The following is a 17239-nucleotide window of genomic DNA, read 5'->3' on the forward strand; positions in this document are numbered from 1 at the left end:
GAAAACGATGAAGAGTGTAAATATACCAGGAGGCACTCGTTTCCGGGCAATGCGAAACAAGCAAATCCGATTATTTCATTTCATGATGATTACGTTGCTATTTTTCTGGATACCTTTAATAGTTATGCTGAATATTTCATACTTTTGCGATTCGTGCATTAAGGAATACACTGAGTTGTTTATTGTTACTTTCCTTATCGCAGGATGCAGTGCTCTGCCAACTTTCATTGCACTACGGCTGACTGAATTTCGTTCTACGATGAAAGACATATTGACCTGCCAACGTTGTAGGAACGGTAACTAAATGAGCGTGATAAAAGCCATATTCTTCTAACCACGCTGTCATCGTAAAACAGTAGCCCTCTTTTACGGCATACTACCAACAGTATTATTTCTCTTGCCAGGATGGGTCATATCGGTGGATCGGAAGGTTAAAAACAAATTATCCGGAATGACAGGCCGTGGCTTTTCTCTAAACCTGAAGGGAAACACTTTAATGAAGGTGAAGCCAATTTTTACCAATCCAAAACTTATTAGAAATCCATGCCCTTCCATGTATTGCAGAAAACTGATTGCAAAATCTAGTATCTTGGATGACGTTCCAGGCTAGCCAATTTGTGATGTTATCAAATGTTGGATACCATTGTAAGCGATTAGCAACAGCTGGAAGCCATAAAGCAACATAAACTTTGTATAATTTGTGGTGATTTTAAGTGCGACCATAAAGTTAACTTGACGAGCAATAATAATATTCACAGTATGTTAACGGAATGTCTCTTAAACTCGTGACGAATATGAATATCTAATGACCCCGATGACGTATATGGCAGCGTGAAAAGCAACCCAAGGAAGTCGCCATGCATGAAAAACAGATTGACGTTACAAAACGACACTGGTGTTTGAATGCATGTGGACAACATATAACCATATACCCTCATAACACACATGTGCTAAAATTAATGGAATTCTTACATAAACATAGCTACAGCACGGTAACGATATTATAAGCTTCGACCGTTTTAGCCCTCATTATCCCGATTTTGTTTCTATATATATTTCATGTGGACTAAATTTGGAACACATATGAATCGGACACTGAACGTGAAACAGGAATGCTCGAGTCAACATACATAATTAACGTTGTGCATTGAAAAATAACATGATGTCCCACTGTTTTCATGATATGGAATATGTAGGGCAAATGTTACTTTGTACCTCCCGTAAGGGGAGTTTATGTGATACTTCTGTTCGTTGGTGTGTGTCAGTCTGTCTATGGACATGATATCGCACAATCTACTGCATCGATTCTAATGGAACTTGCTACACATATTCCGTATGGTATAACAACTGATTAGACTTTGGTACACATCCGATGAACATTAGTCATTTGCATAATTAATTGTTTTTAGTAATCAGGCTATATCTTTGGAACATATACTTCAAGTTCAATATAAGTTGGTAATACCTTTCCCATAACAAAGCACATATGTCCTATAAAGTTTGTCGATATAGCTTACAGTTTTAATGAATGAGATTTGCATAATTAATGATTTTCGGTAATTAGGCCACATCTTTTTGAAACAAGCATCCTATGAAGCTTTTACTTTTAAAGAGTAATTTGAATAATTAATGAGTTTCAATAATTAAGCTATATCTTAAGAATGCACACCATGCCATATTATTTGGCACATACATCAACCATAACAAATCACAAATATCCAATAAAGTTTGTTAGCATAGTTTTAATGAGTAATTTGCATAATTAATGATTTTCGGTAATTAGGCTTTATCCTTGGAATGCACGCATCAAGTTACATATAATTTGGCACATACATCAACCATGAGAAAGCACACATGTTCTCCAAGGTATGTTGGTATAGTTTTCAATTTTAATTAGTAATTTACATAATAAATGATTTTCGTTGATTAGGCTATATCTTAACAATATATCTTCAGTTATCATTTAACTTGGTACATCCAACAACCATAACAAATCATACGTGTTTGATGTAATTGTTCATGTAGTTTTCAATTGTGATGTGTAATTTGCATAAATAAATCATTTTGGTAATCATCGCCCACACTAGGTCGCCTTCACAGTGAGCAGAATAGCCCAAGGGGACTAACAGCAAGGCTAATGTTTCACTAGCTATTGCTTGCAAGCCAGCATCCGTATAAATCTTAAATAACACAGGTTGAGTATTCATGAATAGATGCCAGTTACCTGGGAAACAAATTAAAGACTAACTCATTAGAATAATCACAATTCAATTTAATCAAAAAGATCGTAGGTGTTTCCATCACCAACAGTGACAAGGTATTTTAATCTTTTGCCAATGTTGAAGACAGCATGCATCATATCTCAATTTCATGTTTCACGGTTTTTAAGCAACCACAGGGTTCATTCAATAAGTACACCCAGGTAAATCACCTTTGCCCTTTCTGTGGTATATGCATGGGTATTTGAAAGTGCATTTCTAAGGTTTGGTCATACACGTGCACTACTTAAAGTGTGTGACGAATGTTTTACCCTTCATTGTTTGAAATCATCAAAACTATAACTTATGAGGGAGTGGGGGTTGGGGAGAGAAATGAATGTGTTGGTACCTCTGGTAAAACGTGTTGACTATAATCAATAGATGCATTTACTGACTCGATATTTGACGCAATTTTCTCCATTTATGTGCTAGTGATCATGTTTTTACACTAGCACTGGTATTTGGAAATACGTGGTCTCCATATATGTCTTTCATTATTTCAATGTGCTATTCTCCTCATGTCTTATTTGCAGTGGAATGTGTGTTAGGCCAAAAAAAGAAAGAATTGTTTCTGGTCGACATTTTGTCCAAAGTTGTGTGACGACACATTTTGTTTTTAGTCTCAACAAACCTGTCACTCAATCTACTATTTATGTCAGTTACTGTTCTTTTTTTAGTACTTTAGAGCAAGTGTGTATGTGGGGCAGATGTCATTTGCTTGTTCATGATTGGCTCTGCAGTAACTGTTGTCTCCACTGAAGTAGTGAGGACTATTTTGTCTCCACTGAAGTAGTGGGGACTATTTTTGTGTTTTTCCCCCGGATCTGCAGATTGCGTTGGCTGGACAAACACGAAAAAAAGACCAATGCGAGGGTATTTAAGTTGGAACAGTACAACATAGTTACTTTGGAATGGTAAATTGGAAACGAATGTGACGTTTTGATCCGTCTACTACGGACCTTGATCACGCAATGATGTAATTATTCAGCGTTAATGTTTATCTCTGAACTGACGGAATAAAATGTCCGTAAATTGATGGTATAGTAGTTGGTATCATTGGTTCCTTTCATGATGGGTCTCCTCTGTCTGATGTAGATAGCTTTACTTTACGTTTTAACCAGTCCTGTTCTCTGGCTAAAACCATGGCGTTATCCCAGGACACATTGTGGACGGTCTTGTTATAGTGGTCCCCAACTCCGGTGGTCATATCTCTATTTGTGTGCTCTTTGAATCGGATGCTGAGGGGGCGTTTGGACTCCCTGGTGTATTTAAGTTGCATGTATACCCCGATTGTTGGTTAGTTGTCACTGATGCATAATGTTGTCCAATATCTAAATTATGTAATGATGCTACACATACTGCATCTTCAATAAAACTACTGCACTGGTAAAACTAATTGTCCTATACGAATGTCGTGAACCACCCTATTCATGTATCTCTTGCTGTGGTCTTAGAACAAATAATGGCAAATTAATTCAACAAAGTAGTCAATGATTATTCCAAGGCAATACCATCAAATAGTAGACCTTGTTCTTGCATTGGTAAATCGATAGAGTTTCCTGTAACTCGTGCAAATAGGACTAAGAGTCAGTTTTCAATACCAATTTTGGGCAATCTCCTTGTTCTTTGAAGTACTCAAGCAGGAGCATGACATGTAGATGATGTAGTGGATGTCTAATCTGACTATACAGACACCTATTGCAGTCAGGCATTTCACAATGTATTCTATGCCTTTTTACTCAAGTAGAATAATGAGAATCACAGAGAGGTACATTTACTGGCATTTCTACATGTGGATATTTCTCAGTAAAGTTAAAGAAAGCTCTGAACAGCTATGTATAATCTACTTCTGTGGTTTTAACAATCTCAGCATCCCGTAAGTGCATTTGCTTGCTTGTCTTTTGTGATAGGTACATCTTCCATCATGTGTGTACTGAGCAAATGAACTTTCAAGTGCATTACACGCATTGCATATACATGGTTGGGATTATATCATACCCATTTTTTTACCAAGATTTGTAGTGGTCTTCCTGTCTCATTTTATGGTGCCACCATGCACGGTAAAGAGTACCACACCCAACAATCAGCCTTTTCAGTTTGGGCCTCTATGAGTCGAGGTTTCATGGATGTCTAGTGCTATGTTGGTGTGACTATTACCCTTACATATATTAAAATAGATATGTCTTTAAGCTGTATAAACACACCTTGCTTATCGCAAAGGTGTACCTCAGTGTAATTGCTCTAATACCACTACCACTGTAGTAAAATACATTACAATTACTTTACTGGTTAAAACACCCAGACCAGAACACATACATACACACATACACACACAATTCAATGGGCTTAAAACACAGATGAACCACTTCAATTGTGCTTAAAAACCACTAGTCTTCCAGTAAAAATATGCTAATGACATTACTGTGTTTCTATGTCACTGCTGTCAATACCCAGACCAAACAGAGAGACTTCACCTTGCCTAAAACACAGACACGAACCACAGTTCAATTGTGCTAATAGCAACTACTAGTACCAAGGACAGTACAGTGTTTCTATTTCACTGGTGTTTATACACATCATACCAAAGTAAACAGACAGACACTTCACCTTGCCTATAACACGTACAGATGAACCACAGTTCAAATGTGCTGAAGAAAGTCCAGTGTTTCTACTTCACGGGTGTCAATACTCACACCAAAATAGACAGACAGACAGACACTTCACCTAGCCTAAAACACAGAAGAACCACAGTAACTGTTCAATTGTGCTATAAGCAACTGCTAGTAGTAAAAATATGCTACAGACAGTGCAGTGTTTCTATTTCACTGGTGTTAATACACTCATGAAAATAAACAGACAGACACTTCACCTTGCCTAAAACACAGATAAACCAACCGCAGTTCAAATATGCTACAGACACTACAGTGTTTCTATTTCACTGGCGTTAATACACACACCAAAATAACAGACAGACACTTCACCTTGCCTATAACACAGATGAACCACAGTTCAAATGTGCTGAAGAAAGTCCAGTGTTTCTACTTCACGGGTGTCAATACACACACCAAAATAGACAGACAGACAGACACTTCACCTAGCCTAAAACACAGAAGAACCACAGTAACTGTTCAATTGTGCTATAAGCAACTGCTAGTAGTAAAAATATGCTACAGACAGTGCAGTGTTTCTATTTCACTGGTGTTAATACACTCATGAAAATAAACAGACAGACACTCCACCTTGCCTAAAACACAGATAAACCAACCGCAGTTCAAATGTGATACAGACACTACAGTGTTTCTATTTCACTGGCGTTAATACACACACCAAAATAACAGACAGACACTTCACCTTGTCTAAACACAGATGAACCACAGTTCAATTTTGCTAAAAGCAACTATTAGTAAAAATATGCTGAAGACAGTTCAGTATTTCTACTACACTGGTGTAAATACACATACCAAAATAAACAGACAAACTTCACCTTGACTAAAACACCTGAACCACATTTCAATTGTTTTAAAGATCAACACCAGTAAAAATATATTAGTCTATTTATTTCACTGGTAAAGAAGAAGAAGAATTAAATTCATTTATATTAAAGCCAGTCCAGTCAAGATGATGGGAATATTGATGAAGAGGTAGAATATAGCGAAAAGATACACAAAGTGTTAAATTGGTAATGGAAGTAACCATCAGCATAAAAGAATAGAAACAAGGAAAGATCAGAAAACCAGTCTAACACAGAAGACATCTACCAAACAGAGCAGAGGTCGCGTTATTTGACGTCATATTTGACACTGTGAACGCAATTTTTTTTATGTTTTGCGTCACTGGCGATGGCGAGGACAAATGAGTTACTCACAGTTCTGCATTAACTCTTGTCTAAATCTAATAGTGCAGTGCAACCTGTGACAATTTGAATATGACCCATCGTATCAACAGTTTCATGTGTCCCCTGGCCATTTCCTGACGTGGAGAGCACGTCCAGGGTAATTTAGAAACAACACGCTATTATCATTATCTATCTGTGATTGTGTACTTGTTAACAGACACACTGGACATGGTTACAAATGGTTGGCATCGATATTACGGCGAAGCATCTTCTGTCCATGGGCAAAGCGACGATCAAATGGATACCATCGGTGGACAGGCTATGCTGAAAACTTCACCCAGATAAATTCAGACCTTCTCGTCACCATTTCATTCTGAATAAAACTGAAACTTTGTCTTTTTGAGCTTTGTTACTAGATTGAATGCATTACGTGAATGTAAAGTTCACTGCATGCTCTTGAGTTGAATACACGGTATGTTAGGGCATCCTACAAAAATAAACGAATCTCTCCTTGTATACCGAGTTTACAGTTCTCTACAGCGACATAACATTTGTATCAAATACTTTTGCAAGTGTGTCTCTGTCAAGTTGAAAGTTAATGCTCTCGTTCATGTCATGGAACTTAACTTCTGCATTGCAATACTGAACCGTAGTGTAGGGGTGTATATACTCTGTACGATTCGACTCCCGAGAACCGCCCGAACAGAGATTCATTCGGAGTTCGTTCTCGGAGCACATATTTCCAGAGTGAGTATCATTAGAAAATTGAAAGCCCAGAAGGATGACATAAACCAGAGATAAACCGCAGTATACAGTAATGCTGAATAAATGTTTTCTTGTGACCTTTTGGAAATACAAGCTCTGTACGTATATAGGTGTGTGGAAGAATGGTAAGTATACATGTAAACGTGTACACCTGAAATACATGTATTATGTGCATGCAAATTTAAGGATGGACTGGATGGATGGATGGATGGATGAAGGGAAGGTGGCACCAATTGTGCCAGCTACGTGTCATCGAGGTCGCATGATTAAAAAGGGAACCGTGACCTCTGAACAAATGAAATTAGAAAACACCGGTAATTCTTGCAACCACTGTGGTACGATCTTTGTCTGTGCGTTGATAACGTAAGACCTGCAAAGAAAAAAAAGAGGGACAAGTATTAATTTACACAATGCCAAACCAACATATCAACAGCTTCGGGACACGGGACTAATTATTATATGAGTGATTGGTGGTATTCAAAAATCTAATTACATGAACGTAACTTTACAGCTGATTAATTATTAAATTGTCCGTGTACTTCATGGACGTGGTCAATGTTTCATTATTTGTGAACGTTTACGGAACCCTCCGAAATAATAGGATTTTGTTGACATGATAACACTACTGTACAGTGACTGTTGGCAGCTTAAATTGTTGTCATGTTCGCTTTCGCGGTAAACTTCGCCTTGCGTCTTGATAGTCTAACGCTAAAACTATCGCTTGAACAGTCATAAAATTCTATCTGAAAGTCAATTTGAACTTTCATATGAAAATCAACAAATATGCACCTTTTTTTTCGATTTCAGTGCTGGTTCTGTAGTTCATACAGCATTGAACATGGCAATGTAGGAGACGGTGAACAAGCACTGCCTCAGCATGAACCATGGATGTATTACTAATTAGTATTACTATACAGTAAATCGTCAAAAAATAACGTTCACAAAGTCATGGATACACCTACCTCACTGTAAAAGAGGTTCCGTTTTGTTGAACATAGATTTACACGACGACACGCCTTGAATTTGACTGCTGAGAAAATACGTAAGACTCAACCAACGACCTTCTCTGAGTCACTGAAGCACGTGTCTATCCGAAGGGAAATCTCATTGACATTATGCAAATCTGTTAACGAACGGGTACGGGTAGACGACTGTTACATTGTAATTGCATTATATTAGCTACGTTAAACTCACAAAGAAATGTCAGCAATTGCCACCTGTTGATATATGTTGTGTTATTCTCGTCATGCTAATTAGGTCAAGTAAAATAAACCCGGATCTTCTGATTACACACACCTTTCAAACATAGCAGAGGTGTTTTACATACATACATACATACATACATACATACATACACACACACACGTGTATAGACACTCATACACATACACAAGCATACATACATACATACATACATACACACACACGTGTGTAGACACTCATACACATACACAAGCATACATACATACATACATACATACATACATACACACACACACTCACACACACGTGTATAGACACTCATACACATTACAAATGTCAAGCAATGAAATGTAATAAAGTCGAGCCACACGATGAAATGTAATATATTTAACATTTTCGAGTTTAATGATATTTGTTTTAGATATTAAACCGCTTCTGTGTTATTTAATATGCAATTTTATGGACTATAGTATAACCAGCAGGACTGACGTCAAACCACACACACAGCAGATCAATTTTGGAATCTTGAAACCAAATATGCACTGATAATGCAAGCTGCACTAGCTGTAAATTGGAGCGTTATGTTTTCAATCAGACAAGCCACAATATATACAGTTACTGAAAATGGTCAAAATAACGATAATTAAACAAAGTACATGTTAATTAGAGGTCTATATTTATCTATAAATAGCACAGCAATAAGTAGAAATCTTAATTCATTGGTGTGCAGATTTTTGGATGTGGACCTCAATTTTTAAAAAATAAATTTTCACAATACTATGTATACTAGGGGATTCAATACCACTCACATTACGAGTAAAATCATTATCTTTACCAAAACAGTTAAGCCCTCAATCGAAGACATAGCCCCAACTTGTGTCTTTCATGGCAAAGTTATTGTGTAAATTTGAATGGTGTCTCTAGATACAAAACTTTTATAATTCATTGATCACTTTGCTATTTGAACTTGAATATGGAGGTTAAAATTCAAAGGTCAAGGTATAAAAAACTTTTATATATTCAGTTTCTCGAGTTAACATAGAAAGAAAATTTCGGGCATTTCACCTTGAAAATGTGTCAATGTCAAAGGTCATTATCTCATTAGCAAGCTCATTATTGATGACGTAAGCATAGACACTTGAATGGCGTCCATATGTATCATGCTTTTGGAGATAACAGGCAAAACCATGGCAAAACGATCATTATAGCGCTATTCTTATATTAAGCTAAATGTGTTGTATTTGTTCGCACCATTACCCAATGTTGATACATTGTGTAGCGATTACATGGGTACTATGTGATTGTGAAGTACTACAAAATGTAAAATAAACACTTGAGAATATCATATCTTTCTTGATTAATGATGACGTTACAACCCGAGACCAATTATCTCGTTTAAACATTCACTGTATATCAGGTGTTTGTATCTACTTCCTTTCAGTATTACTCCAAGGCTGGTCAGATGACAATTAAAAGTGATGTTTTTTCCTTGTTTTGGGAAATTCATAGAAAGAAAAACATGTTTTTCATGAGCTGACGTCAAGAACATACACACGAGTCAACATTACGTTTGACTAATGTTTGTTCAATTTACCACTTACGTTAATTGAAAGGAAATGACACAGAGTTAATTACCTAATTAGATATGAACAATCATAGTCATTTCATTAATGTTGACATGGTAATAATCGCTTTTTTAAAATAGATTTTACAATATTCTTAATTAGTTTATGTTATTGTCTTGTTCTAATAAAATAGGTTGTGTTGTTTAATTGATATGTAATATACTATCTATCTATTTGGCATTCATTGGGTTCTAACCAGAGCTTCTCCGTGGAGGCTAGCATCTATTTGGCATTCATTGGTTTCTAATCAGAGCTTCTCCATGGAGGCTAGTGGCAGTTCTTGAAGTTCTTCTTCAATTGCCTTGAAAATAATTAGGTAATTAAGCTCTTTCACATCATTAATTTATCTAACATCCGGGTCAACCTAAGTCATGAATACTCGGGTACTGATTAGACCCCCTGGAATATATCAAAGAGATGACTGCCGACTATCAAAGTAAGAGTGATATCTCGTGATGTTGGATAAATTTGATCGCTAGCTATCGCGGAAGCTGTTTCTCTTTCTTTAATAATGCACTGACAAATGTGTTCAGTGGCAACTCATCTTACAAATTAGATGGGCCATTATGTACCTCATGGAAGGTCAGGTACTCTTCAGGCCACCTAGCTTTGTTCATTTTAGTATGCAGATTTGTAATACTATTCTCCACTGCTAAAGTACCATTCACATGTCATACCTTTAGATTTGGCCAGACATCCAACTTAATTGAATGTGTTTTCAGCACACACACTTTTTCGATTTCTGCACATCAAGATACCAAAATCAAAGAAATGCCTAATGTTTTATGCCAAATTATCATTTAAAACAGGTAAATTCCCAAAATATCATGGGCATGGCTATGTCTGTAGCATGTCATATGTAGTACTGTTCAGTGTCGTTGGCATTGTGGTATTTGGGATGCCCCTAGGCCTCTGAGCCCAGTCAGGAAATGTGTAGATATCAAACACCCAAACACACAGGGTGTGTGTGCATATATTAACTATGACTATGCAAATGATATTCATTGGAAAGCCAGCCTTCACCTGAAAGAAAGAAAGAAAGAAACAAATAAATGGATATAATTGAAAGTTCTGTTTCAGTAATTCTTTTTTTTGCACTGGGAATTGCTTCCAACGATTTTCTTGTTTTAAATGTATCTATGAAATATTACATTTCGGTGGATATACTATCTAATCGTATCAGTCACACTACAGCTATTTAGTCAGAACATTCACCGTCAAATTATGGTTCCGCTAAGTGCCAGTTTAATAAATTTCACATGACATTTTTGGAGCAAACGTTATTTTGTTGAATGTGGAGCAAATGCTAACAACACTACAGACACTTTGATTGTGTTACATCTATCCTGTCCACTAGAGTTTATTATGATAGTGGCCTTTTTTGAATAATAGGGACAAGAAAAAGAGTAAGCTTAGTATAAATCGAACACACCTTTCATGTTCATATTCAAATTCAAATAAACATATTCATTCCTGACAATAGACACATGTCTAGCTTACCATGTCCATAACTTTGAGATTACCATAGGAATAGGCGATGATATTTGGTCCAGAAGCTACTGGTAGCATAAAGGCAAATGAAGCAGCTAATACTGAAGGGACTATGAAGTACAATGGATTAACTTGCATATCATCAGCCTGATGAAGAACAAAAAAGAGGGAAGTTGAAATAGTTTTAATTTATGAGAAAAATCTTGATGACAACCATGTTCAAGTTTCAGACATTTATCTGACAGGTATCTTGTAAGGAATGTAAATTACCTAATTCATCACACCAAATTTCCCAATTCTTTTATATTATACTAAATGTAATTTATAAAAAAGGCTAATGATTCAATTGCATATCCTCTCTCATTAATGTTATCTTATCAGTGTTGTCATAAGGATTATGTAGGATACTTCGATAACTTTGCAAGACACATGTTTCTAGTACCTATATTTGAATACTAATCTGACATGACCATTTAAGGAATAATTAGAGATAATATGATAATGACTGTACAGCATGCATAATGAGCACACTTAGAATATATATGATATATCGTCATCAGAATGTACAAAGACTATGAAAGGTGATAAATGGCGATGTGCTCTTTCCTTTCATAAGGAAGGTAAAGGACTACCCACCAAGTCTGATAAAATTGGTAGGACGAAGACCACTACACTGACGTTACCAAGCGCTTCACACAGTATAGCAATGGCAACCGTCAATATCAACACAATAACCCATGGATCAAGTAATCTAATGTCACTCAGTTGATTAGCTACCCACGATGAGAGACCAGATGCCTAGGAAAGAACAGGATGTGCATTAATCGATTCACTTGCATGCATGTGTTTGCTGGTTGGCAATTGCCAGATTGAATAAGTAAGTAAGTAAGTAAGTAAGTAAGTAAGTAAGTAGGTAAGTAAGTAAGTAGGTAAGTAGGTAAGTAAGTAACTGACTGACTGACTGACTGACTGACTGACTGAGTGCGAGGAAGGGAGTGAGTGAGTAAGTGAGTGAGTGAGTGAGTGAGTGAGTGAGTGGATGAGCATGCGAGCGAGTGACAAGTGATTTGGTTGGTTTGTTGATTGATTGAGTGAAGTAAATAAGTAGGTAGGTAAGTATGTATGTATGTATGTATGTATGTATGTATGTATGTATGTATGTGTGTTTGTATATATATATATATATATATATATATATATATATATATATATATATATATATATATATATCCATCCGTCCATCCGATAATCCATTGAAGAATTTTTTTTGTCGAGTAATTAATTCCATATAATACATTTTGATACAACTGACTGACTCGAGGGTTATATGCCATACTAAAAAGCAAACCTACTTGTGCGGCTTTTCCCATGGATAACAGACACCCCAAGACTATAAAGATAATCAGCCATGGATACTTTGCTTGCATCGTTTTCATGTCCATCAACTTTTCCCACTCAAACCTCCTTTTTACATCTGTAATAAAAAATGAGTCATCGTAACTGGTTGGACACGCAAGCTGATTTTAGTTCTTACATAGTTCAGTACATCAGGCCTAAGTGTACACATTGCCTTGCACTGCACTGCACTGCATTACATTGCACTGCACTACATTACACTACACTACACTACACTACAATGCACTAAAATGTCATTTAATGAATTTGCAAAATTATGAACACACGTTGCTTATGGTTGACATATCACTGTTTACTACCAGACACATTCGTGATTGTAAGCAGTTGTTAACACTCTCTAATGCAATATGTTTAATAAACAGGAACTAACGGATATATTGTTACAATATTTAGAGTTTTAGTTGGAAATCGAATTTAAATAATGTAAGTAATCAACGAAATTATGTCCATAGTAATTTATGCGGGGAAATCAGTGAAAGGGTTCCTTATCACTATCTTTACCGTGGTTAAATTATCGTGAATAGCTTCTGATGCATTTTGGATGGAGAGGAATATTTCACTATTTTGGAAATACATTAAATGTAAGCATACGGAGTTACATGCGAGTCCAACCATACAGTATTAGTCGCTCTACTATGTGTCTTTCTGTAACTGACTTAAGGTTCCAGAAAGACAAGATTAAGAGGACACTTCCTGCAGGATAACAGATAGTTATAGGGCGAGTCCAAACCCATTTGCTGGGTTGAACAGGACACTTTTGGGGTAGCCATATGATAGTGTGACTATAGCGTGATAGAGAGGAGTAGAATTGAGAAATACCAATTACCTTTCTTAAACCGTCGATAAGCTCCTCTGGGATCAGCTGGCAAGATAAATATCGAAATGGGTATGAGGACAGATGCTGTTGTGATGCTTACATATCTAAATACAGAAATAAGACAAAGTCAAAGATTGTGATAGTTTATTGATTCTACACACTGGTGTTAACAAATAACTTTAAACTTTAAACTGTGCATTGTAAAGATTAAAAGCTGGGAGTGTTTTTAGTAGCATTTCAATTGGAACCTCTCACTGCAGTGTTGTGATTGTTAGCTGTTGTACCTCCTAACCCTAGTTGGATACGAAGGCTAAGAGGTATGACAGCTAATGATGTAGTACATCATTGCAGGTCACGGGTTAATTGCAACTATAATAAGCAAACACACGCTGCAAAATTCAGGACTGTGTTAAGGTGTAAACTTACCCTCCTTTGTCTAATTGTACCCATCCAGGAAATATGACAGGATCAGCAAAAAACCAGACCAGAACCGACAGGATAAACAATACTAGCACTGACCCTTCAGCCCAGCTATAACAAAGCAAACAATAGTATGTTATATCATTTCATTATGTACAGTACATAGATTATCATAATATTGATTTCAGTTGCTAATTATCATAGTGCCCTCCAATAATAATTCAAATGTGTTTTTTTTAGTTTCGTGCAATTTGCTCTCCAATGATAGTTTGTTATACTGATAGTAGAGTATGTCCAAATGGCATTGCCCTATTATATTGTCAATGCAAATACAAAGGATTTCATCTAAGGCCCAACAACACAAATTGTGTGGTTTCGAATACGCTTAATGTTAGAATAAGTGGGGTAGGTATATCTTTTATTTTTATACATATATTTTTTCACATGCTAGTGTCTAGTTCAGGTTGTGCTTTCCGTTGTTTTCCATATGGTTTCCGTGTTACTGGTTTCTTCTCATCAGATGTACAGCCATTACAGATTGGAAGAATAGTTTTTATATTGTCTTTTTAAAATTTATGTCAGACTTCACAGTTTTCGCGATTTTGTTATTTTTTTCTCGAATACGTAAAACAAGTTGAGGGTCGGCGTGTAAAACTAGGTGGGGTCGGGTCACCGGAACCAAACAATTTATTAAACGATGTATTGGTCAGTGAGACTGAGGCCCAGGTTACATGTTGAGATAGACATAATAATTAAGATGGTACAAAAACAGCTTTAAACAATGTCTGCTCTGTAGACACAATACAGATAACACACAAACATCCCTTACACAGTGTCTGCTCTGTATCTCGTTTTGTTATCATTGACAAAGTACAGAGCAGACATATATTGTGTAAGGGATGTTTGTGTGTTCTCTTTATTGTGTCTCTCTCAACATGACAGCTGATCGGTGTCACTAATCTTGATACATAGTTTAACAGCATTTTCAAACTAAGACGAAATCTCCTGTAATATAAGTCACTATCTTTTGTGTAATGTTAGGAGACATCACCAACCTTACTGGGCCCAATGCCTTCAGCTCTGCACGGATGTAAACTCTGATAGAACATTTCTTGTCAACTTGGTATTTCTTGCTTTTGATTGAACAACACTTCCGTTGTCTACACAAACAACTACAACAAATAGAAGGAAAGCTTATACATAAATACTTTATATATATATATATATATATATATATATATATATATATATATATATAAATACTATAAAACGAAAATATGTACAATTGTTCTCAGTGTAATCAGGTGTAAAGTGGGTCTATAATTCATATACAGATAAAACGTTTTGAAAGCATATGATACTTTACAAATACGATGGGTAGGGGGGGAGGGGGGTAGAATTCTACAACTAATTAGTCACATTGCTGATGCAATTTTTATATATCCATAATAGGCAATATCAAGATATTTCGCATAATATTTTAAAGAAAATACGAAATACGGAGTCGAAAATAAACTGTTTAAACTATTCATTCCTAGTTAAAATCAAGAACAAAATCTGGGGTTTAATGCTGCACAAATATTTAAAATAAAGGTCAAAACATGATAAACAATCAGCCAATTTAGAATCCAATATGGCCGCTGAGTAGAGTGTATAAATGTTTAATGACTACCTTGAAAATAAGAACGTGGAAGCAAACCACCATATGAACAAACTTGGACAGAATGTAATATCTTCGATTTTCAGTAAAATTCGTCCCAAAGGCTAAACTATAACGATTCAATATTTACTGGTTTTACAATGTTTTCATATAGTACCTTTGGTTCAGGAATAGACACTGCAACCATAGCCATCCAATTACAATACTTATCACCTGACAAGGTACAGCCACTGCTAACCATGATGTAAAAGTCAACACACTAGAACCATAATTACTACAAAAACAATGACATCGAGTTCATTACAATCAGGAATAAGTGTAGTAGGTGACATTTGTCGAATAACCATTTATTTAACTTATCAATATAATAGGAACTAATGGTAGAGCGCCATACCCGTAAACAATCATATTAAACATCGATTTCTAGATAATTAACTTGACCTTTTTCCCAATTGTGTATCTGTCCTCGAACCCAAAAACTGTTTGTCGGTTATACAAGCTTAGCTTCTTCTGCTGTAATCGTGTTGGCAAGATATAATTATACAAGTGTGTCTTCTATCAATATACACACTTTATGTAGTATCGTTGGCAAAAGTAAATTTAAATTTATATATTTGATTCCAATACTGCCCATTTCACGTTAGTGTTCACTGGCTCTGTTTGATGCAACCATGTAGAAATCAGTAACCGCATGCGCACATGCTACACTTTAAGATAACAAAATTGATGAATAGTTTCTTGCGATATTTTGTCTAAATGAAATGAACTAACGTGCCCTGCACCATGCGGACATCAAATGCAAACATAAAAATGGCGCCCACGTCTGTGACTTGTTTAAATGGTTAATTTCATTTAGACAAAATGTGGCTGGAAATTTCGATCTGGCTATTTTAGTGTAGAATATGCAATTCATTATTGGTTTCTATCTGGTTGTACCGAACAGAGTCAGTGAACACTAATATGAAACAGGCTGTATCTAGGCAAAATAAAAACAACAAACAATACTGATATACAATCGTTGAACTTGTTCAATAGGGAACTTGCAAACCCGCCATGTTGAATGTTGCATCATGGGAAATAAATACTTATCAATTAGCATTGTAAACAGTGTTGATACATTGTTGGTAACCACAAATAATCAATTCATAGTTACCCTAACCATTGTGTGGGAGGTTAATTTTATCAGTAGCTTCAGATTAGGTATTACAATAACCACAGATGATCCCATAGTCCTTTGCGTCTGAGCATGCCCAGTCTGGATTGCAAGTTCCCTATTCAGTATTCTGTTGAAAACATATTGGTTGTTTTGGATGGTTAAAACATTTATCAGGGACTGAATTGTTGAAATCTCGCTTTGACCCACGAGTACAAGTCAGACATTTACAAACAGTGTGTCTTAAAGTTGAGTTAATCAAAACAAAATATAAAATCATTTAACTTACTCATCAATAAACTGCTTCAATACTATCACTTGAGCAGTTCCTACAAGTGACGCTGATCCACCCATTAAGGAACAGTAGGCGATCCCAAGCATAAAGGCCTTACTTATGTTGTCAGGTTTTTGGTCATCATTTCCAAGCTCGGTGCCATTTCTGTCGACATGGATGGAAGTGTATATATTCACATACCTTGTCAAGACAATTTAGTTGTGGAAAAATATATCAATTAATCTTTATTGCATAACAACATGCCATAGCAAGCACGGTAAAGCATACAGCCATAACATACAGAAATAAAGTCAATACAATA

At 36.0% G+C, this 17239-nt stretch overlaps 1 protein-coding gene across 1 annotated transcript; it reads right to left on the reverse strand.

The window, feature by feature from the left end:
• Positions 1-9077: 9077 nt before the first annotated feature.
• On the reverse strand, positions 9078-16997 carry LOC144450565 (Na(+)/citrate cotransporter-like). Its single transcript, XM_078141208.1, has 8 exons — positions 16933-16997; positions 14886-15002; positions 13837-13941; positions 13420-13514; positions 12530-12651; positions 11814-11975; positions 11187-11324; positions 9078-10709 (listed from the first exon to the last, which is right to left on the reverse strand). The coding sequence occupies exons 1-8, from the start codon at positions 16995-16997 to the stop codon at positions 10524-10526; spliced, it is 990 nt and encodes a 329-aa protein (XP_077997334.1). The 3' UTR covers positions 9078-10523.
• Between the last annotated feature and the right edge of the window lie 242 nt (positions 16998-17239).

Source organism: Glandiceps talaboti, chromosome 20, assembly GCF_964340395.1.
Source record: "Glandiceps talaboti chromosome 20, keGlaTala1.1, whole genome shotgun sequence".
NCBI classification, from domain to species: Eukaryota; Metazoa; Hemichordata; class Enteropneusta; family Spengelidae; genus Glandiceps; species Glandiceps talaboti.

Bases quoted from the DNA above. Each gene is read 5' to 3' on its own strand.
- LOC144450565 (XM_078141208.1), bottom strand. From the start codon at position 16,997: ATGGGTGGATCAGCGTCACTTGTAGGAACTGCTCAAGTGATAGTATTG. The intron at 13,942-14,885 runs GTTGGTGATGTC...GCTTTGTTATAG, and splicing joins AAGGCATTGGGCCCAGTAAG to CTGGGCTGAAGGGTCAGTGC. The intron at 11,325-11,813 runs GTGGGTAGTCCT...GTTCTTCATCAG, and splicing joins TACCAATTTTATCAGACTTG to GCTGATGATATGCAAGTTAA.